The sequence below is a fragment of the Salmo trutta genome, chromosome 37, assembly GCF_901001165.1.
Source record: "Salmo trutta chromosome 37, fSalTru1.1, whole genome shotgun sequence".
NCBI lineage: Eukaryota > Metazoa > Chordata > Actinopteri > Salmoniformes > Salmonidae > Salmo > Salmo trutta.
Window position 1 is genome coordinate 21,161,134 of NC_042993.1, and position 24,308 is coordinate 21,185,441.

The 24,308-nt window shown below is 42.4% G+C and overlaps 1 protein-coding gene across 4 annotated transcripts; it reads right to left on the reverse strand.

Moving 5' to 3' along the window:
- Positions 1 to 490: 490 nt before the first annotated feature.
- LOC115176717 (fucolectin-6) lies at positions 491 to 21,286 on the reverse strand. 4 transcript variants are annotated; one of them, XM_029736927.1, is made up of 7 exons: positions 21,146 to 21,208; positions 16,636 to 16,846; positions 16,029 to 16,105; positions 11,451 to 11,745; positions 9,393 to 9,547; positions 4,285 to 4,567; positions 491 to 4,084 (listed from the first exon to the last, which is right to left on the reverse strand). In XM_029736927.1, exons 3-7 carry the CDS (start codon positions 16,099 to 16,101, stop codon positions 3,913 to 3,915), a joined length of 978 nt encoding a protein of 325 aa, XP_029592787.1. In that variant the 5' UTR covers positions 16,102 to 16,105; positions 16,636 to 16,846; positions 21,146 to 21,208; the 3' UTR covers positions 491 to 3,912. The 4 variants fall into 4 exon arrangements, with proteins under 4 accessions (XP_029592787.1, XP_029592786.1, XP_029592788.1 ...); XM_029736926.1 differs by lacking the exon at positions 16,636 to 16,846 and having other exon boundaries at positions 21,146 to 21,286; XM_029736928.1 differs by lacking the exon at positions 16,636 to 16,846 and having other exon boundaries at positions 16,029 to 16,152; positions 21,146 to 21,233.
- Positions 21,287 to 24,308: the final 3,022 nt, after the last annotated feature.

A 24,308-nucleotide genomic window follows, 5' to 3' on the forward strand; every position in this document is an offset into this window, starting at 1 on the left:
CAGCAGTCTTGAATTGAGTTAAAAAAAGGAGATGTTTCAGGCCTGTGTATATGCTGTCTAATAATGTTTAACCTGTTTTGTCTACTAGAAGTACTCTCACGGGGTTATGGGTCACTGGCCACATGTACGCTGAGTGGACAAACTAGGAACACCTTCCCAATAATGAGTTTCACCCCCTTTGCCCCTAAAAACAGGCTCAATTCGTTGGGGCATGGACTCTCCAATAATTTCATATGTTTATGGTTCTTCAAACCTTGTTCACCATGTGCTATGATAGGAGGCCGGTAAGTAATAAAGCTGCATGCAATAAAATAATCTGCAGTACTCCTGACCATAACTTCAGGCCCTAATTAGAAGATAGGGTTACATCTTTAGAGGGAACAGGCTGTGGCAAAGGGAGGATTGTTGTTCAAAGGATGAAGGAGCACATATTGCCCGATTATAGACCTATTTACAGACTACAAGCACAAACAACCAAATACACAATGGAAACATTCCAGATTTCAGTTTATTAATTAATTTGGTCGCGCTTTAAATGACGTGCAGTTTATAAAGGCTTTCTAAAACCTTCATAAAGCCTTCATAAACACTACATAAATGTGTTACACATCATCTAGAACCGTATGCCATGCTTTATAAAGGGTTCATAAATGTGGCATAACTGTTTGCCATAACCACCAATGTCTGAGGTCAAAACCCACTATGTCAAATATGATACAAACCTGGGCTTTATAAAGGGTGGCATGAGCACCGCCTAATAAAGAGCTTATAAATCATATTAAATTGTGGCTTCACAAAGCATTTATAACCCTGTCATACATCTTGGTAGAGCATTGCAATGGCAGGATATTGGGTTCGATTCCCGGGACCACTCTAAAAGTGTCTGCAAAATGTTATATATTATATTTCATGAAAACATTTCTAGAATGGCCCAACCTCTTTCCCTCTTGGGTGCACAGTCAATATTGGACTTGACTTCAACTTCCACCAAAATGCTGTGCTGCAGGAGAACACAGGCTCTAAAGTGGAGTCATGCAAAGCAAAAAACGTTGGTAGGGCCTTTTACAATCGTTTTTTACAATCGTTTTTTTTTTATTGTTGTTGCCTAATTCTTTTTTTCCCCAAATTCCATTTTCTTGGTTTTGTTTTTCCAGGTTTCAGATTTTCCCCATTCTTTCTGGTTTCCCCCAGTTTTTTCACACTTTCTTAATAGAAAAACTACGTTTAATTTTCTGTGTTCTCAACAATTCTTAAACCACATCAGGGTTTGACTTTTGAGGTCTGGGAAAAATCTAAGAAACGTATATTTTTAAGTGTAGTTGCCCTTTAATTCTGTGAGCAAGCTCTGCACTGTTGTTTTGTTAGCAGGTTTTCTGTAGTGCAGTAAACACACATGTGATGTGATCCGGCCGCCAATGGAATGGGTGGAGTAAAAGGCTGGCCACATTCCGTATTATTTAGAGCCCCATGAAATGACACCATATATACATACATTCTACAGACCCTATTGAGTATTCCCTGTAATACTTGTACTGCTGCACCCAGAATAGTTACCGCTCTAAGCCAATATGTAGTCAATATATAGTGATTTGCATTGGGAGCATTTATTTGACCTTGGAACATGTTTTAAACCCCAAATGTAATGCAAATGTCACTTAAAAATCAATGTTTAATGTTTAGACAATTATTTTTCATATATCATGAATGGTTTTTGAGACTTTTCTACTATTACGTGGGGGACTTTATTTGGAACATTTCCAAAATTTCCAACTTTTTTAGTGTTGCTGATGAGACGCTGATGATGTGATGAGTTCTCAAATCCAAAACAAGTAAGTTAACCTTTATTTACTGTCATTTAAATGTGTTTGTAGTAGTTAAGTGTTGAGTTAGATTACATACTGTAGCCACCTCAATCATTATTTCAAATAATGTCGGTGACTTCACAGCAATTACTAGCTAGACAAAATGTTGTTAGCTAACAGGCTCAGCTAAATACATATCACCTAGATACAGACGTCTCATAGCGGTGTTGTAATAATACGAATTTAATGAAGTTTCCCATATTCCCGTTTAGAGTTTCTTGTGCAGCACAGAAATGCCCTTATCCAGATGGTGTGACAAACGACCTTTCCTAACAGACCTGCTAACTTTGTTGTTCATTTAAGGTTGGAACCAGCACCCAGTACCTCCAGCAAGAAGGGAGGCAAGAACCATTCTTCTGCCAGCTCAGAGACAAGCTACACTATTCACATCCCTGTTTAATGTTCAATGTAATGGCATTGCTGGACTTCTTGAAATGTCATGTATTTGTATTGTTTTAAAAATGTACAAATAAAAATCAATGTACTGTATGGTTTAAACATTTCTTTAATGTTTACTTGTTTTATCTTTTAATGCCAATTCCCTACGTGTTAATACAGTTGTGTTAACATCATTAAGCCATTATGCATGTGTTATGAATGACCAAAGGTGTCTGACCTTATAGTAAGTTCAGCGTCATATGATATAAGGCATTTATGTATGTGTCATAAATGACCAAAGTAGACTGACTTTAAATGAAGTACAGCGTCATGCGAAAGTGTCTCATTTCAAACTAAGTATTACTGGACACTACATGAAGTGTTAATAAATAGGTTATTAACGTTCTGCTGATTTATGAAGGTTCTCTCATGATCCACAGGTTACTGTAGGGTGTGAGAGGTATTACATGGGTTGATGGACCTGCAAAGCTTGCGTTTATGTGTCAGAACCAAGATGATTTGGAGTAGTCCAACCTGAGACTACTGCACCAGGTATTCCTCTTCTGTTCCCATGCTGGAGACCAGGGCTTGATTACAACATGTTACAATGGTGCAGACATTTTGTGGCTGATCTTTCAGCAGGGGAGTGGGTGAATGTGTCAAAGACTTGACAGGGCCCAGCACTGTGCGGTATGGCTCGTTTTTGTTGTTTGCATGTTTGTGTACTGAGGAACATGTAACTTAGTTCCAGAAGAAAGACACTTTCAATTTCTTTAGGTTGGGGACTTTCATCAAGGTAAGTGTTTCTTGGTGTAATGTTGTTCCCAGGCTATTGCTCACACATCACATTGAAGCCTCGGATATCAACCACTCAAAATTGGCCTTAGTGGGAGTGGCCATAGAATTCTAGAACAGTGACCTTACCGAGTAAAGTATTTGTCATCGTCACTACTTAACAGAGTCAAAAAGTAATAATTTTGTCTAAACCCTGCTCATTTCCAAACTTTATCTTGTTAAAATGTGATTTGAAACCTAACCCTGACAAATGAAGGCCAAGTTTGATGCATTGGTCCATCAGACCTTCTGAGCATTTGGGCGGAAGTGTCTGGGAACGAGATCAGGTATAATGTGTACTAAGATGACAACACTTTAGAGCTTTTGCCATCCTTCAGCACGGCACCCTTTATAAAGCACATGTTTATATCATATTTGACTTAGTGGGTTATATCACATTTGATATAGGTGATTATGTCACACAGTTATGCCACATTTATGAACCCTTTATAAAGCATGACATATGTTTATAGATGCTTTGTAAACATGTATGTACTGCTTATGAAGGCATTATTAAGGCTTTATGAAGCCTTTCTAATCTGAACGTAATTTAAAGCGGGACCATTAATTCAAACATAATAGCATTATTATTACAGCATTACATTCATTTCAAGGTATGAATGATAACTGTCTAACCAATAATTAGGCTACATAATAATTAATGAAAGTTATTCTTAAAAAGTGTTACAAAAACTGTTAGCCAATTTATACCCAAACATCCAAAAACAGTGTGCAAGAAGAACTTCCAGAATAGTGAAAGTATACTAAAACGTTGAATTGTTTTAGTAATACAGCCCACAAAACATTGCAGGGTGCTGTTAAGAGTTAATGATCTGATTTAGTTACATGTAGGCCCAGTCCCATCCAGGGGTGACCCGTACACCTCCACCTCACACAAGGTCAGATACTCCTTCCTCCCTGGAATGACCACGATGACATATCGACCCTCCATGCCGTTACACTGGAAAGTGCTTGAATTGCCACCTGGGATAGAGGAGATCACAGCACACCTGCAGGACAAAACAGAAACAATCTACTATAGCAACTTCTGATAAATTTCCCGGCAAGTAAAGTAGGCAGGATAAATGTACTAATATGGTTATAGCTCCACCTTGCCTTCTGATAGGTTAGGTTGGTTTTCCATTGTTTTTTGCTTCAACTAATCTTTAAAACGTATAAAAAGGACCTCAACTCTCCTACAGTAATTCACCTAGGATTATTGATGCCGTTGTCTTTCAGGGAATCTCCAATGCAAATCTCAGCTCCATTGAGTCTGCTGGGTACACTGTCGACTGTGTTGGTGATGATGATGGAGAACACTTTGTAGGTCTTCAGAAGGTCCACCCTCCACCAGGCGTTGATGTCCTCTAGAGTGTGGGTGCAGGACCCTCCTATCCAAATAGCGTTGCGATTCCCATCAATAGCATTGCCTGGAATGCCAAACTCATACAATGACGACTGGGTGGCCTTTCCATATAGAGCCACATTATCTCCTGGACAAAATAGAGCATAATGCACAATAACTATCATCTTATCAATCAATTGTTGGAACTTGTGTAAGCATATTCATGCACTGTAATCATAGAGATTAATGTTAAGACTATGATTACTGAGAATATAACAAAAGTTGTACTTATAACACACTGTTCATAATCTATAACTACATATATTTATACACTACTAGTCAAAGGTTTGGACACACCTACTCATTCAAGGGTTTTTCTCTATGGTCCTGACCATAGAGAACTCTTATTTCCTATGGTAGAGTAGGTCAGGGCGTGACTGGGGGGTGTATCTAGTTTATTTAGTTCTATGTTTTGGTTATAGTTTCTTTTTTCAATGTTGGGATTTTTGTATGATCCCCAATTAGAGGCAGCTGGTCATCATTGTCTCTAATTGGGGATCATATTTAAGTAGTTGTTTTTCCCACCTGTGTTTGTGGGAGATTATTTTGAGTTAGTGCATGTTGCACCTCTTTTGTCACGGTTTGTGTTTTGTTTGTAGTTTATTGTTTGTTTTGCAAAGTTTCACATTAAAATTAAAGGATGTGGAACAATACCCACGCTGCGCTTTGGTCTCCTTCCTACGACGAATGTGACAGAATCTCCCACCACCAGAGGACCAAGCAGCGTGGCCAGGAGTGGACATGGGAGGAGATCCTGGACGGCAAGGGGCCCTGGATGCGGGAATATCGCTGTCCAAGGGAGGAGATGGAGGCAGCAAAAGAGTAACGGCGACGATACGAGGAATTAGCACGGTAACGACGGAAACCCGAGAGGCAACCCAAAGAAAATTGGGGGGGCACACGGAGAGATTGGCGGTGTCAGGGTTTACACCTGAGCCAACTCCTCGTGCTTACCGTGAGGAGCGTGTGACCAGTCAGGCATCGTGTTATGCGGTGATGCGCACTGTATCTCCAGTGCGTATTCATAGCCCGGTGCGCACTGTGCCTGCGCCCCGCATTTGCTGGGCTAAAGTGAGCATTCTGCCAGGACGGGCTGTGCCGGCTCAGCGCTCCTGGTCTCCAGTACGCCTCCTTGGTCCAGGATATCCTGCGCCAGCTCTACGCACTGTGTCGCCAGTGCGCATTCACAGCCCAGTTCGTCAGGACGTGTTGTGCCAGCTCCCACGCATCAGGCCTCCAGAGCGCCTCCCCAGTCCAGTACGTCCTGTGCCTGCTCATCGCGCTCGCCCTGAAGTACGTGTCAACAGTCTGGTGCTACCTGTCCCGGCTCCACGCACTAGGCCTCCAGTGCGCCTGCCCAGTCCGGTGCATCCTGTGCCCGCTCTCCCCACTCGCCCTGAGGTGCGTGTTGCCAGTCTGGCGCCACCTGCGCCGGCCCCACGCATCAGGCCTCCAATGCGCCTTCCCAGTCCGGAGCTTCCGGCGACAGTTCCCAGTCCGGAGCTTCCGGCGACAGTTCCCAGTCCGGAGATTCCGGCGACGGTTCCCAGTCCGGAGCTTCCGGCGACGGTTCCCAGTCCGGAGCCTCTAGGCGACGGTTCCCAGTCCGGAGCCTCCGGCAACGGCCCGTAGTCCGGAGCCTCCGGCGACGGCCCGCAGTCCGGAGCCTCCGAGCGATGACCCGCAGTCCGGAGCCTCCAGGGACGGTCTGCAGTCCGGAGTCTCCAGGGACGGTCTGCAGTCCGGAGTCTCCAGCGACTGGTCTCCTTCCTATGACGAACGTGACACAAATCAAAATATGTTTTGATGACAGCTTTGCATTCTCTCAACCAGCTTCATGATGTAGTCACCTGGAATTCTTTTCCACCAGTCTTGAAGGAGTTCCCACATGTGCTGAGCACTTGATACCTGCTTTTCCTTCACTATGTGGTCCAACTCTTCTCAAACCATCTCAATTGGGTCTAGGTCGGGTGATTGTGGAGGCCAGGTCATCTCATGCAGCACTCCATCACTCTCCTTCTTGGCCAAATAGCCCTTACACAGCCTGGAGGTGTGTTTTGGGTCATTGTCCTGTTGAAAAACAAATGATAGTCCCACAAGAGCAAACCAGATGGGATGGCGTATCGCTGCAGAATACTGTAGTAGCCATGCTGGTTAAGTGTGCCTTGAATTCTAAATAAATCACAACAGTGTCACCAGAAAAGCACCCCCACACAATCACACCTCCTCCTCCATGCTTCACGGTGGGAACTACACGTGCAGAGATCATCCATTCACCTACTCTGCGTCTCACAAAGACACAGTGGTTGGAAGCAAAATTCTCAAATTTGGACTCATCAGACCAAAGGACAGATTTCCACCGGTCTAATGTCCATTGCTCGTCTTTCTTGGCCCAAGCAAGTCTCTTCTTCTTATTGGTGTCCTTTAGTAGTGGTTTCTTTGCAGCAATTCCACCATGAAGGCCTGATTCACTGTCTCCTCTGAACAGTTGATGTTGAGATGTGTCTCTTACTTGAACTCTGTGAGGCATTTATTTGGGCTGCAATTTCTGAGGCTGGTAACAATAATGAACTTATCCTCTGCAACAGAGGTAACTCTGGGTCTTCCTTTCCTGTGGCGGTCCTCATGAGAACCAGTTTCATAATAGCGCTTGATGGTTTTTGCGACTCCCCTTGAAAAAACGTTCAAAGTTCTTGACATTTTCCGTATTGACTGACCTTCATGTCTTAAAGTAATGATGGACTGTCGTTTCTCTTTACTTATTTGAGCTGTTCTTGCCATAATATGGACTTGGTACTTAACCAAATAGGGCTATCTTCTGTATACCACCCCTACCTTGTCACAACACAACTGATTGGCTCAAACGCATTAAGAAGGAAAGAAATTCCACAAAATAACTTTAACAAGGCACACCTGGTGACTACCTCATGAAGCTGGTTGAGAGAATGCCAAGAGTGTGCAAAGATGTCATCAAGGCAAACAGTTGCTACTTTGAAGAATCTCAAATATAAAATCTATTTTTGTTTAATACTTTTTTGGTTACTACATGATTCCATATGTTATTTCAAAGTTTTGATGTCTTCTCTATTATTCTACACTGTAGAAAACAGTCAAAATAAAGAAAAACCCTGGAATGATTAGGTGTGTCATGAGCTGGTGCACACCCAGAGAAATTATTATATGTAGAGGAGCTGACTAACGGCGAATTAACTATAAGCTCTAAAAAATAATAAAGAGAGTCACACACTCTATATACTGTATAAACTCCCAGTAATTTATTGGGTAAATCACCAACGTTTCGGCATCACTGTGCCTTCTTCAGAGTAATGTCATGAATGCTTGAACCAGGTTATGTAGACAAACAGTGCAATTAATGCAACCAATGACAATAGTGAGGGGTGTGTCATAATTATTAAGTTTATTAGAATGAATTGAGTGAAACTGTTAAAAAACAATAGTTTATAGCATATTGAATATACTAGGCTATTGTTATCATACGTGTCGAGCCACTGAGGTATCAGGCAGCAGCGGTGAGAGAGGCACTGATTGAGGTGAGGGATCAAACCAAAGACCCTGTGATAAAGATTGAGGCCTCCTCCTTGTCAGAGGAGATGGGATCATAATGCTTCAGCATCTGTACAGTGGTGTGGTATGACATCTGGAGCCAGATCTAACATGTGAGAAAGCTGATGCAGTCTCCCAGTATGCATGTGGATGTTGCAGTCAGTCTTCTCAGAAAGACAGAGAGAGGTCTCAGCAACTACAGGGCAACAGGCTTTATGACTGCACAAACGTCAGCCAAGGATATTTGCGAGGGTTTGAATGTAGAGGCTGTTCTACAACAAAAAAGTCTGAGGTCCACAAAGCGGCACTTTTCATACGAATCATTTGATGAGCCTTTGAGTGATGATCTGAAGAAGCTGGAGGTGACATTTTTCAATGTCGTCGTTGATGCTGGAACCTCAGTCCTTCAGGAAAGATTTTCCACATTAGAAAATGTGGGAGAGAAGTTTGGAGTGCTGTCAACCTTCCAAAGTCTCTCAAATGAGGAGTTAACATAGTAATGTGAGGCCCTCAGTATGACACTGCACTATAAAGAACACTCAGACTTGGATGGCAGAGAGCTTGCACAGGAACTGAAGAACTTGCTTGACTTGCCGTCGAAGACCATGACCCTGCTTGAGCTGCTGATATTTATACATGAAAGGGAGCTCTCAGAAATGTATCCAAATTTGTGGACTGCTCTCAGAATTTGTCTTACTCTTCCAGTGACCGTAGCTGAAGCAGAGAGGATCTTTTCAAAGCTGAAGCTATTCAAATCCTACCTGAGGTCCACCATGTCACAGGAACGCCTTAGTGGCCTTGCTGTCATCAGTATTAACCATGCAATTGCTGGGCAGATTTCTTATGAGGTTGTAATTAATGACTTTGCATCAAGGAAGGCAAGGAAGGTCAGGGTTTAGATGGCAGTTGTGCAATTTAGTTTGTATGTTTCTTGTTTGAAGTGCAATAGTGGTATAATCAGGTTCTCTTCTTTATAAGTGTGTTATTCTATTTGTGTATTTGTGTGATATAGGATTTGTGCAATTGAGTTTTATTTGTGTGTTGTTTGTTAGCAATAGGGTAATAGTGTAATAATTCGATTCTCTTAAAAACAAATTTGTTATACACTACAATTTGTTTATATTTGTCTTTGTTGCTTCTTTTTGATATTATTGAGTCTTATTTTTGTATGTATTTTTTATATTTATATAGTTTTAAATGTTATGATTATTTATTTGTGTTGTTCCAAATGTCTGAATAAAAATGACAGTTAAGGGGCGCTGAAGGGGAGCTTCGCCCAGGGAGCCATACAAGCTAGAACCTCCACTGTTGGTACAGTATATATAAAATATATCAATATAAGTTCTGACCGGTTGGGGCAAGGTAGCCATAAACCTCCACTTCACAGAGTGTCAGAAGTCTTTTCTCTCCTGGTAGAACCACAGTCACATAACGTCCTTCGAAACTTGGGTCAAAGGCCAGGGTGAGAGAACTGCCGGCTGGAACGGAGGAAATTGTTTTAGCCCTGGAGAGAGAAATGGGTTTTACTGATCTCATTACTGTAAAATAGTGCCTCACGAACTATATAACTTTATTTGAACTAAATAAACATGGCACAGGAGTTGATATGCTGATATCTACAACTGTGCCTGTGTTCTGGTGGTAATCTGTAAGTGGAGTTGAATCTTTTCACCAGCATTGCTTGATTTTATCTGTCCTGCCTGCTTGGGTTTTTATGTACAGTATGTCCACTATTTATACTGCTCAAAAAAATAAAGGGAACACTTAAACAACACAATGTAACTCCAAGAAAATCACACTTCTGTGAAATCAAACTGTCCACTTAGGAAGCAACACTGATTGACAATAAATTTCACATGCTGTTGTGCAAATGGAATAGACAACAGGTGGAAATTATAGGCAATTAGCAAGACACCCCCAATAAAGGAGTGGTTCTGCAGGTGGGGACCACAGACCACTTCTCAGTTCCTATGCTTCCTGGCTGATGTTTTGGTCACTTTTGAATGCTGGTGGTGCTTTCACTGTAGTGGTAGCATGAAACGGAGTCTACAACCCACACAAGTGGCTCAGGTAGTGCAGCTCATCCAGGATGGCACATCAATGCGAGCTGTGGCAAGAAGGTTTGCTGTGTCTGTCAGCGTAGTGTCCAGAGCATGGAGGCGCTACCAGGAGACAGGCCAGTACATCAGGAGACGTGGAGGAGGCCGTAGGAGGGCAACAACCCAGCAGCAGGACCGCTACCTCCGCCTTTGTGCAAGGAGGAGCAGGAGAAGCACTGCCAGAGCCCTGCAAAATGACCTCCAGCAGGCCACAAATGTGCATGTGTCTGCTCAAACGGTCAGAAACAGACTCCATGAGGGTGGTATGAGGGCCCGACGTCCACAGGTGGTGGTTGTGCTTACAGCCCAACACCGTGCAGGATGTTTGGCATTTGCCAGAGAACACCAAGATTGGCAAATTCGCCACTGGCGCCCTGTGCTCTTCACAGATGAAAGCAGGTTCACACTGAGCACGTGACAGACGTGACAGAGTCTGGAGACACCGTGGAGAATGTTCTGCTGCCTGCAACATCCTCCAGCATGACCGGTTTGGAGGTGGGTCAGTCATGGTGTGGGGTGGCATTTCTTTGGGGGGCCGCACAGCCCTCCATGTGCTCGCCAGAGGTAGCCTGACTGCCATTAGGTACCGAGATGAGATCCTCAGACCCCTTGTGAGACCATATGCTGGTGCGGTTGGCCCTGGGTTCCTCCTAATGCAAGACAATGCTAGACCTCATGTGGCTGGAGTGTGTCAGCAGTTCCTGCAAGAGGAAGGCATTGATGCTATGGACTGGCCTGCCCATTCCCCAGACCTGAATCCAATTGAGCACATCTGGGACATCATGTCTCGCTCCATCCACCAACGCCACGTTGCACCACAGACTGTCCAGGAGTTGGATGCTTTAGTCCAGGTCTGGGAGGAGATCCCTCAGGAGACCATCCGCCACCTCATCAGGAGCATGCCCAGGCGTTGTAGGGAGGTCATACAGGCACGTGGAGGGCACACACACTACTGAGCCTCATTTTGACTTGTTTTAAGGACATTACATCAAAGTTGGATCAGCCTGTAGTGTGGTTTTCCACTTTAATTTTGAGTGTGACTCCAAATCCAGACCTCCATGGGTTGATAAATTGGATTTCCATTGATTATTTTTGTGTGATTTTGTTGTCAGCACATTCAACTATGTAAAGAAAAAAGTATTTAATAAGATTATTTGTTTCATTCAGATCTAGGATGTGTTGTTTAAGTGTTCCCTTTATTTTTTTGAGCAGTATATATTCTGGTCACTCTAATTGAGTTCTTCATGGACATAAACAGTAGCAACACATTGTAAATACAATTTCAAAAACCACAGTATCTTGACTCACAGAGGGTTATGAATGCCATTGTCCACTAAAGAATTTCCTATTCGTATCTCAGCCCCGTTAAGCCTCTCAGGAACAGCATCCCCTCTGTTGGTGACGATGATGGAGGTGACTATGTATGTATCAAGCAGGTCCACTCTCCACCAGGGGCTAGTGGATTCATCAGTGGCAGTGCAGGACCCATGATGAAAATGTGAATCGCGGTTCCCATCAATGGCATTGGAGGCATGACTGTAACCGTGCCATGGGTTCTCGATGAGGTCTGACTGTGTAGCTTTTCCACGCAAGGCAAGATTTCCTGCAGGGAAACATATCATTGAGTGAGTATAGAGGAGCAATTTAAAGATGCAGTCAAAACAGAATAAACACGTGTTCTAATCTGCTGATAGTCCGGGGCTTTAGCGAAAAAAAACAAATGTTTGGATATACTGTTAATTCAGTAACCAGATTGTTAGCTAACTAGCTAATGTGGTTAATTGACTGAACAAGGTGTAAACAAATGCCCGACAGTATGCTCGGTAATATGACTCATATCTTTTTATCTGTTTGTGCTAGAAACAATCCGTTTTCACTGTAGTAATGGTTCAACCATGACAGTAATGAATTTGTGCTCACTTTTATCTCCAGGTCACTTGAAAACAACGGTACAGTGAAGCCTAATAATCACAGTTTTTATCTGGGTGATTATTTTCCTAGGCGCAGAATGCAAAATAAAATGGCAGGTCGCAAAGCAAAATATTTAGGAGCATATGTGACCAAAATGGTAGCATCCACATGAATGTAGAAGTGTTTAGAAACATATTCAATTCTCATTTGCAGAGAGACTCTAAAATGACACAATGGATTTACCAATTAATTTCTATTGGCCACAAAATAATCTCAAACACAACCAAAACAAACTGCAAATGCATCCAACAAGTTTGTATTGTTACAAGCTTGATGTAGTCTTTCTGTGCTAGGAATGTAGGACCACATTTTAAACTTTTGACTACTTTATTTCTAAGAATCTTTAGGGTTGTCAATCATTTTGACCCCTACCTTTGAGAGAAAAAAAACATTACTTTTTCTCTGAGCAATTGTAGTAGTATAAAATGCTATAATTTGTGCTTATCCAAAACCAGAAGGTCTGGACATGTATCTAGGAATTGAATACCCATGCTTGTGTTGCACAGCTGAACTTTGCTTGTGATGAAGATTTTGTTTTAAAATGGCTCAGGTCCTGCTACCATCCATGTCTGTTAGACCAATGTCTCCCCCTGTTCCTTTTAACCAGCTAATGGTTTTGTTCATGGGCTTGGTCAAGTGGCATGCATTAGAACTGTTTATGGTGTTTTTGGCAGGACCCAGAAGTCTGAGAATTTTTCTCTGATGTTAGATGGTAGCTTTAATGTCTCGGATGTGAATAGGAATTCACCTAGCGTAGTTTATTCTGTCCAGTGCAAAGAACCAGTGTGCCAAGGCATCTTAATTTTCAACATAAAGACCAAAATCTCTAGTTCTGTGTGCAGTCTTTCAAATTCAAGAACAATGTTCCAGAACTGGAAGGTTAAATACCTGCCTTCTGCGTATTAAAAGAAGAGCATGTGGACTCCAACAACTGAGCATCTTTCAGGAGTTTTGACAATGAAAGCAGAGTAACTTCTAATATCAACAAGGCAACAGTAAACATGTCTTCCCCCACAAGGGATGCAGTGCAAATTGAACCAATTGAGATATCGCGTGTGACAAACAAATTTAATTTATCTTGTGTGACCACAGATGATCCATTATATTGACCAGATACTCAAGTGGCCCCTCTGAAAATAAATGTCTTCAAAAATGGAAGGCCGTTAGCCTTCATACCAGTATCTTTAGCTAATCAACTCCCTGTACTCCATTTCATGTGCCAAAGAAAAAAGGCCTCCTGCTGCAGAAGAATGATTTTGGTCCCATTTATCCCCCTCATTTCGCTCTCAATGAATAAATCTCCCTCCTTGGCCCAATGATCTCTATGGCATGACGCATCATTCACCAAAGTTTCGTGAAAATCGGCCCAATGTCTCTGAGATAAGGACAGATGGATAGACAGAAGGACACCGATCCACAGTCCCCTTTCTGATTTCATCGTGGGGGACAATTAATACATCCCAATGAGCATCTCTATTAAATTTGACGCTTTAATCGGCTCTGTAACGCTTTCATCACCTTCTGACGGTAAGGCCCCGGACTATGATCCTAGTACATACAGTGCATTCGGAAAGTATTCAGACCCCTTCACTTTTTCCACATTTTGTTACGTTACAGACAAAAATTGATAAATTTAAACATTTTCATCACCAATCTACACACAATACTCCATAATGACAAAGCAAAACCAGATTTCTGTTTAAAAAACAGAATCCCTATGAGACTTGAAATTGAGCTCAGGTGTATCCTTTTTCCATTGATCATCCTTGAGATGTTTCTTCAACTTGATTGGAGTCCACCTGTGGTAAATTCAATTGATTGGACATGATTTTGGAAAGGTACACACCTGTCTGTATAGTTGACAGTGCATGTCAGAGCAAAAACCAAGTCATGAGGTCGAAGGAATTGTCCGTAGAGATCTGAGACAGGAATGCGTCGAGGCACAGATCTGGAGAAGGGTACCAAAACATCCAAGGGCCCCAAGAACACAATGGTCATCATTCTAAAGTGGAAGAAGTTTGGAACCACCAAGACTCTTCCTAGAGCTGGCCGCCCAGGCCAAACTGAGCAATCATGTGAGAAGGGCCTTGGTCAGGGAGTGGACCAAGAACCTGATGGTCACTCTGACAGACCTCCAGAATTCCTCTGTGGAGATGGGAGAAACTTCCAGAAAGACAACCATCTCAGTAGCACTCCAACTATCAGGCCTTTATGGTTGAGTGGCCAGACAGAAGCCACTCCTCAGTAAAAGGCACATGACAACCCGCTTGGAGTTTGCCAAAAGGCAACTAAAGGACTCTCAGACCATGAGAAACAAGATTCGCTGGTCTGATGAAACCAAGACTGAACGCCTGGAGTAAACCAGGCACAGCTCATCACCTGGCAAATATCATCCCTAAGGTGATGCATGGTGGTGGCAGCATCATGCTGCGAGGATGTTTTTCAGAGGCAGGGACTGGGAGAACAGTCCAGATTGAGGGAAAGATGAACAGAGCAAAGTACAGAGAGATCATTGATGAAAACCTGCTCCAGCGTGCCCAGGCCCTCAGACTGGGGCGAAGGTTCACCTTCCAACAGGACAAGGACCCTAAGCACACAGCCAAGACAACACAGGAGTGGCTTCGGGACAAGTCTCTGAATGTCTTTGACTGACCCAGCCAGAGCCCGGACTTGAACCCGATTGAACATGTCTGGAGATACCTGAAAATCGATGTGCAGCGATGCTCCACATCCAACCTGACAGAGCTTGAGGATCTGCAGAGAAGAATGGGAGAAACTTCCCAAATATACTGTAGGCGCGCCAAACTTGTACTGTAGCGTCATATCCAAGAAGATTTGAGGCTGTAATCGATGCCAAACGTGCTTCAACAAAGTACTGAGTAAAGGGTCTGAATACTTATGTAATAGTAATATTTCAATTTTTTAAGTTTAATACATTGGCACAAATGTCTAAAAACCTGTTTTTACTTTGTCATTATGGGGCATTGTGTGTAGATGTATTTAATACATTTTAGAATGAGGCTGTAACGTAACAAAATATGGAAAAAGTCAAGGGGTCTGAATACTTTCTGAAGGCACTGTAAATCTGCCTGTTGATGTCATAAATTCATTGAGATATAATATAACCTCACTTTTCATAGTAAGAGACCTAGCCCTGCTAATCTAAAGGGCATTATATCTCAACCTAGTCTCAGAGCATTTTGTTATATTCTGTATGTAAATTTGTGACAATTTGTTTAGTATGATATGTTATGTTTCGTATGTTTCGTATGTCCATCACCCATTTCATATGATATGTTACGAATTTGCAAAACATACAATACATTACAAATTCCCTAAATGTATTATATGTTTCAAATTTGATAAATGTATGTGACATGTTACGAATTTGCAAAATGTATGATATGTTACGAATTTGCTAAAAATATGATACATTACAAATTCTAGCTAGGTGGCTAACATTAGCTAGCTCACTAACGTGAGCTAGGCTAGGGTTTAGGGTTAAGGGTAAAGTTTAGGAGTTAGGTTAAAGGTTTAAGGTTAGGGTTATGTGATGGGTTAGCTAAAAGGTTAGGGTTTGGAGAAGGGTTAGCTAACGTGCCAAGTATATGCAAAGTTGCTAAAAAGTACTAAGTTGAAAAGTTGCTAATTAGCTAGAGTGGTCCATTAAGAGATTCGAACACGCAAGCTTTGGCTTGCTAGGTGTTCGCGTTATACACCCATCCATTCATCCATCCATCCACCACAACAAACCACCCTACTTTTGTTTTTGCGATACATAACTGTGTCTTATGCAACTATACCAAACAAAACATGTCATACTAAATGGAGTGTCTCAGATTTATGTACAGAATAATGCTGTGAGACAAAATGCTCTGAGTTAAAAGGAGGAAACGTAATTAAAGATGTAATTACTTGGGATGGTCGCGCCAATAGAGCATGCCAGTCCCAGGAGAGTCAACAAGAGGAACATCATGGTTGATCTCATGATCCTGCAGGAAAAGCCCAGAGCAAGTCAACGGGTCTGATAGGAACCAGTCTACAGAAACATTGACACGAACACTGAAACAATCTGTAGGCTGCAATTCAATCACAATTGATATCAATTCAGCTCACATGAACATAGAAAAACATTTCAAATATTGTTGTAATCACTTCATAAGAAGAACAATAAACACCAAGAGAGTCCATTTTGGGTAGTGTCATTTAAACATTTTTTACTGTTCATTTAAACTCATTTTAACACTCTGTCATAAAAATGTGTAACAGGGCTGATGTGTTATGCTCAACCCACTCAGTTTTCCACCATGTTTTTATTAATAAAAAAGTAATCACCATATTAATACGAAATGGCGCCGGAGCAGTAGGCAGATGTTTTCGTGCCCCCAACTGATTGTGTTTTTTTGTTTGTCTGTCTGCATTGTTTGTCATTTATTTTTTTACTATTTTTGTACATAACGTTCCCGCTACCATCTCTTATGACCCAAAATATCTTCTAGACATCAGCAGTGCGATTACTCACCACTGACTAGCAGAATCATTTTTCTTCTTTTATGACTCTGACGAGCCCGAGGTGGAGGATATACGGCTCCCTCGGGAACAGGCCCCGAGCCCCGTGATCTGCGTGAAGAGGAGGCGGAGAAAGAGAGGCCGGAGGGTGGGCTGACTTCTGAGGAGTAGGAGGCGATCGAATAAACCCCCACTCCCCTCAATTCTGCTCGCGAACATGCAATCTTTGGACAATAAAATGGACGAGTTATTGGGAAGATTAAACTACCAACAGGACATTAAAACCTGTAACATCTTATGCTTCATGGAGTCGTGGCTGAACGACAACAATATCAACGTACAGCTGGCTGGTTATACGATGTACCGGCAGGATAGAACAGCGGCGTCTTGTAAGACAAGGGGCGGCGGTCTATGTATTTTTGTAAACAACAGCTGGTGCACGATATCTAAGGAAGTCTTGAGCCATTGCTCGCCTGAGGTACAGTTTCTCAAGATAAGCTGCAGACCACATAACCTACCGAGAGAGTTCTCATCTATATACTTTTTAACTGTTTACATACCACCACAGTCAGATGCTGGCACTAAGATAGCATTGAATGAGCTGTATTCCACCATAAGCAAACAAGAACACGCTCACCCAGAGGCGGCGCTCCCAGTAGCCGAGGACTTTAATGTAGGGGAACTTAAATCAGTTTTACCTAATTCTATCAACATGTTAAATGTGCAACCAGAGGGAAAATAACTCTGGACCACCTATACTCCACACACAGAGATGCACACAAAGCTCCCTCACCCTCCATTTGGAAAATCTGACCATAATTCTATCCTTCTGATTCCTGCTTACAAGCAAAAATCAAAGCAGGAAGCACCAGTGACCAGATCAATAAAAAAGTGGTCAGATGAAGCAGATGCTAAAATACAGGACTGTTTTGCTAGCACAGACTGGAATATGTTCCGGGATTCCTCCAATGGCATTGAGGAGTACACCACATCTGTCATTGGCTTCATCAATAAGTGCATCGATGAAGTCGTCCCCACAGTGACCGTACGTACATACCCCAACCAGAAATCATGGATTACAGGCAGCATCTGCACTGAGCTGAAGGCTAGAGCTGCCGCTTTCAAGGAGCGGGAGGCTCGTGTCTAACCCGGAAGCTTATAAGAAATCCCGCTATGCCCACCAACGAACCATCAAACAGGCAAAGCATCAATACAGGACTAAGAGCGAGTCGTACTACCCCGGCTCTGACGCTTGTCGGATGTGGCAGGGCCTGCAAACCATTACAGACTACAAAGGGAAGCACAGCCGAAAGCTGCCCAGTGACACGAGCCTACCGGATGAGCTAAACTACTTCTATGCTTGCTTTGAGGCAAATAACACTGAAACATGCATGAGAGCACCATCTGTACAGGAAGACTGTGTGATCATGCTCTCCGCAGCCAATGTGAATAAGACCTTTAGACAGGTCAACATTCACAAGGCTGCAGGGCCAGACGGAATACCTGGACGTGTATTGCGAGCATGCGCTGACCAACTTGCAAGTGTCTTCACTGACATTTTCAACCTCTCCCTGTCCGAGTCTGTAATACCAACATGTTTTAAGCAGACCACCATAGTGTCTGTGCCCAAGAACACTAAGATATCCTGCCCAAATGACGTTCCGACCCGTAGCACTCATGTCTGTAGCCATGAAGTGCTTTGAAAGGCTGGTCATGGCTCACATCAACACCATCATCCCAGAAACCCTAGACCCACTCCAATTTGGGTACCGCCCCAACAGATCCACAGATGATGCAGTCTCAATTGCACGCCACACTGCCCTTTCCCACCTGGACAAAAGGAACACCTACGTGAGAATGCTATTCATTGACTACAGCTCAACGTTCAACACCATAGTGCCCTCAAAGCTCATCAATAAGCTAAGAACCTTGGGACTAAACACCTCCCTCTACAACTGGATCCTGGACTTCCTGACGTTCCACCCCCAGGTGGTAAGGGTAGGTAACAACACATCCACCACGCTGATCCTCAACAAAGGGGCCCCTCAGTGGTGCGTGCTCAGTCCCCTCCTGTACTCCCTGTTCACTCATGACTGCACGGCCAGGCATGACACCAACACTATCATTAAATTTGCCGATGACACAACAGTGGTAGGCCTGATCACCGACAACAATGAGACAGCCTATAGGGAGGAGGTCAGAGACCTGGCCATGTGGTGCCAGGAAAACAACCTCTCCCTCAACATGATCAAGACAAAGGAGATGATTGTGGACTTCAGGAAAAAGAGGACGGAGCACTTCCCCATTCACATCAACGGGCTGCAGTGGACCAGGTTGAGAGCCTCAAGTTCCTTGGTGTCCACATCACCAACAAACTAACATGATTCAAGCACACCATGACAGTTGTGAAACGGGCACGACAGAACCTATTCCCCCTCAGGAGACTGAAAAGATTTGGCATGGGTCCTCAGAGGTTCTATAGCTGCACCATCGAGAGCATCCTGACTGGTTGCATCACTGCCTGGTATGGCAACTGCTCGGCTTCCGACCGCAAGGCACTTCAGAGGGTAATGCGAACGGCCCAGTACATCACTGGGGCCAAGCTTCCTGCCATCCAGGACCTCTATACCAGGCGGTGTCAGAGGAAGGCCCTGAAAATTGTCAAAGACTCCAGCCACCCTAGTCATAGACTGTTCTCTCTGCAACCACATGGCAAGCGGTACCGCAGCACCAAGTCTAGGTCCAAGAGGCTTCTAAACAGCTTCTACCCCCAAGCCATAAGACTCCTGAATATCTAGTCAAATGGCTACCCAGACTATTCACATAGCCCCCCGTTCCCTCTCCACACCATTGCCACTCTCTGTTGTCATCTATGCATAGTCATTTTTTTACCTACATGTACCTACATGTACATAGTACCTCAACTAACCGGTGCCCCGCACATTGACTCTGTACCGGCATAACAGAACTGAAATGGAAGGCGAAACCCCGAGGATAAACCATAAAAATTAAAAATAAATCAGCATACCGCTGTTTTCAATGCATGGCACATTCATAATAGGGCGAAATCGTCCCCGATTGCAGTTCCTAGGGCTTCCACTAGATGTCAATAGTCTTTAAAAAGAGTTTCAGGCTGGTTTTTGTAAAAATGAGGGAGAGGTTGTAGTTTTTCTAGTGGCTCCCATTTTGAATGTAGTGTTTCCAAGCGTATGGTCGAGAGAGTACATTCTTTTTGTTTATCTCCGGTAAAGACAATAACGATTTTCTGTCTTAAATTTTATTGTTTATTTGCGTATTAGGGTACCTAAGGATTGATTATAATCGTTGATTGACTTGTTTGGATAAGTTTATTGGTAACGTTTGGGATTCATTTTGTATGCATTTTGTAGGAAGGAAACCGAGTGGATTATTGACTGAAGCGCGCCAGCAAAACTGAGTTTTTATGGACATAAAGAAGTAATTTATCGAACAAAAGGATCATTTGTAATGTAACTGGGACATTTTGGAGTGCCAACAGAAGAAGATCTTGTAAGGTAAGGCATATATTATATTGCTATTTCTGACTTTCGTGTTGCAACTTCCTGGTTGAAAATGATTTGTTATGCATTTGTGTGCTGGACGCTGTCCTCAGATAATCGCATGGTTTGCTTTTGCCGTAAAGCCTTTTTGAAATCTGACACCTTGGCTGCATTAACAACAAGTTAAGCTGTATTTTGATGCATTGCACTTGTGATTTCATGAAAGTTGAATATTTATAGTAATTTAATTTGAATTTTGCGCTCTGCAATTTCACCGGCTGTTGGCCAGATGGGACGCTAATGTCCCACCTATCCCAAATAACTTTTAACAGGGTTGACCTTGAAAATGAGAGTCAAACGTAAATGAATCACTAATCTCGTGAAATTAATAATAATCTTCGGAAATGACATTGTCAAAGCAACAAAGTAACGAGGGCTTTACAATGATGGTGAAAACTGCGACATTTTCAGGTAAAAATCTTCCTCAGAAAAGGGACATGTCAAAATGCAAATTTTTGGCTGTTTAGAAATACTTTATTCATATATTGAATTTTCCATGTAAACTTTAAAGGGCACTTATTTTATTATAACAGTCTTTTACATTTCTGCACAATTTCTAGTTAATTAAGAATGTAATTCAAGAGAGTATGGTATTAGCGGAGAGAACAATGAGAGGTGCTGCATTACTCTTAGCACTATTCTCTCCTTTCGTGACCTTGCTACTTTTTTAAATAGAATACAAGTCTTTCAGTATAAAATAGAGTCCAGCTTGTTGTCTCTTTGCAATCACAACCTCCTTGCAAACACATCAGCTTGCATTTAAGTAAAGAATTGGATTATGGGAACATCACGCCCATCTGAATTCAACCCACTGCTGAATTATGACATTATTATTATTCCATAACTGTTATGTAAATCAACAGTTAATGTGTGGTTGTGTAAGGCAGAAAATATAACGTAATACAAGACAATTCCAAATAGTATTAGATTGTAATATCCTCTTACCTTCACACTCAACAAAAATAAGGTCACTGTTGATGCTGATGTAGGTAAAAGCTCTGTAGACAGCTGAATCTGACTGATTCATTTATACACCAGTCACAAAGTCAATGACCCTGCCCAGCCCCCTCGTCTCCAAGGACATCCTCCAAACAATTTACCATACCATGATAACTAGTCAACTGCACTACTGTGCCATAGTTTGACTTCCAGCCCTACATCAGTGCGATAAGACAGGTGTCAATCAGCTCAGGTTAATCATCAACCGGGCTGCTTGTATCAAGAACAGGCATTCATGGAGGGAACACAAGATACTTTTGTAAAATGCTGGAATCTAACCACTGACGGACAGGATCCGTTACAACATCCTAGTGACGTTTCTATGGGACCATTATAGACATCCTGACAACTGATACACTGAATGTCCTGAGAACGTTCTAAAATCATCCTTATCTGGTCCTGAATGACGTCCCAGGACCATAGAGGGAACTAGACAAAAGCAGACTACAAGAACAGCCCTGGCTGTCCCAGGACACCATGTGGGAGAGCTGCTGGCAGGTATTGGAGGACTTTATACTCAAGGGGACTTTGTTGTTTGCTATGAGTAAATATGGGGGTTTATTTATTTTTGTGTGAAACATTTGCTTTCGGTGGATCCTTGTTGCAACCTGCTTACTGGCCTACAGTGACGACTGTAAACCATGACGTATGAAAATACATGTTAAAAATATACTTTTTCGCTCTGCCTGCTCAACTCACTTTTCCACCCTGTGACATAATCATTGAGATAAAGAACTAAAACATGATTCCAACTTATGGCGAAATACAGACAGTATAACTGAATGATCAGGATATCGTGATTTTGAAGGGAATAACAGGAAACATCTACACATGTTTAACGTGTTACAGAGTAGTGTCACATCCTGACCAGTAGAAGGGGTCATTTGTCATTGTAGTATGGTCAGGGCGTGGCAGGGGGTGTTGTTTTTGTGTGTTTTGGGGTTGGTTTGTTTAGAGGGGATTTGTCCTAGTTTTCATTTTCTATGTTCATTTTCTATGTGTGGCCGAGTATGGTTTCCAATCAGAGGCAGGTGTCTTTCGTTGTCTCTGATTGGAAGCCATACTTAGGCAGCCCTTTTTTCCTTTGGGTTTGTGGGTGGTTGTTTTCTGTATAGCCTGTGTGCCTTATGGAACTGTTTCGTTGTTTGTTTATTTTTGTTTGAGTGTTCTCTCTACATAGCCTTCCCCGTAGCTCAGTTGGTAGAGCATGGTGTTTGCAACACCAGGGTTGTGGGTTCGATTCCCACGGGGGGCCAAGTACGAAGAAAAAAAAAAAAAATGTATGAAAATGAAATGTATGCATTCACTACTCTAAGTCGCTCTGGATAAGAGCGTCTGCTAAATGACTAAAATGTTAAAAAAAAAGTAAAAATGCATAAAGAAAGAAGATGAGCACTATACCCGCTGCACTTCGGTCTGTCCCTTACGATGCTTATGACAGTGGTTGTATACTTTTCTACTTATAGAATCTCAAGAGCATGTACAAAAGCAGGCAACATATTGCTTGTATACTTATTCCACATCAGATATTTTACTGCAGTTGATGACTACATTCAATTAGATAAAAGTAGACTAAAAGTGTCTTATTATAAAATTACTTCAACGTTTACTTATGGTCCTGGTACAATTACAATCCACACTCTTATACATGACCAAGTGAATGTCTATACAGTATGTGCGTGTGTGCATGCTTGTGTGCGTGCGCACGCAGGTGACTTAGCTAAATGTCTCGGTTTTGAGAATTTAAAAACATAGGGTTAGGCCATAGGATTCCAATCCAAATATCTTTGATAATTGCATTCTATGTGAAACCAAGAAATGCTTCTGAAACGTAGGTGTTGTGTTACACTTTATCTTCTCCAAATACATTAACATACAATACAGAACAATGATAGGAGCCATTACAGTAAGTACAGTTTCAAAAAAACAGATCTAAATGAATGTACTCAATATAACTACATTTACAGTGTGAAATAAAAATTCTAAACTGTTAATACATTTAAACATGGATTTTTCCCTACACATACACTCTTAGAAGAAAAGGAGCTATCTAGAACCTTAAAGGGTTCTTTGGCTGTCCCCATAGGAGAACCCTTTGAAGAACCCTTTTTGGTTCCAGGTAGAACCCTTTTGGGTTCCATGTAGAACCCTTTTGGGTTCCATGTAAAACCCTGTTCCACATGGAGCCCAAAAGGGTTCTACCAGGAACTTAAAAGGGTTCTCCTATGGGGACAGCTGAAGAACCCTTTTGGAACCCTTTTTTTCTAAGAGTGTCTGGAGAATGTTACCTACAATCTAATTCAGGGTGGCAGGTAGCCTAGTGGTTAGAGCGTTGTGCCAGTAACCAAAAGGTTGCTGGATCGAGTCCCCTAGCTGATAAGCTAAAAATCTGTCGTTCTGCCCCTGAACAAGGCAGTTAACCCACTGTTCCCCGGTAGGCTGTCATTGTAAATATGAATTTGTTCTTATCTGACTTGCCTAGTTTAATAAAAAAAAAATGAATATAAGTTATCTATCACGTCCAGAAAACAGTGTGGGCTCCAGATTACATTTTGGTAATAAATGCTCTGGATTTGTCAGTCCAGTGGTTACCCATAGACCTCCACCACACACATGGTCAGGTATTCACTTCTTCCTGGAATGACCACATTGATGTATCGACCCACCATCCCGTTACACCGGAAGGTGCTGGAGAAGCCAGCTGGAATAGAAGAGATCACAGCACACCTGCAGGAGGAAATCAAAACTGCTTTAGAACAGTAACTATGACACAAGCAGCTCCATGTTAACTCATCAGACTCATATAGTGAACCACTCAATAATTTTGACAATTCAACACATTTCCTGGTGTTGTAAGTCAGGCTGCACCATAGAGATAGATAGAGGACTCAAGTGACCAAAAGCTCGTTTTAGCATATGGAGTGCCATTGAGGACTTTCACCATTTTGAAGTACTCAACTGGGTGGGACTTTCTATGGGTTAAGGAAGGATCACATAATTCCAGGAGGGATCAGCGAATGAATTATACTCGTGAGCAAATATTCTGTAACTGCAGGTGGCAGTAAATAGTCAACCTTGGCTTTATACCCATTCAGACAACACATTCAAG

What these genes read in the sequence shown, in the direction of transcription:
- LOC115176717 (XM_029736925.1), bottom strand. Translation starts at nt 21,227, where the DNA reads ATGAATCAGTCAGATTCAGCTGTCTACAGAGCTTTTACCTACATCAGC. An exon ending in TGGCTACCTTGCCCCAACCG is followed by an intron (nt 4,568 to 9,392) that starts GTCAGAACTTAT and finishes TATTTTGTCCAG; the next exon opens with GAGATAATGTGGCTCTATAT. An exon ending in AACGGCATCAATAATCCTAG is followed by an intron (nt 4,085 to 4,284) that starts GTGAATTACTGT and finishes TTTGTCCTGCAG; the next exon opens with GTGTGCTGTGATCTCCTCTA.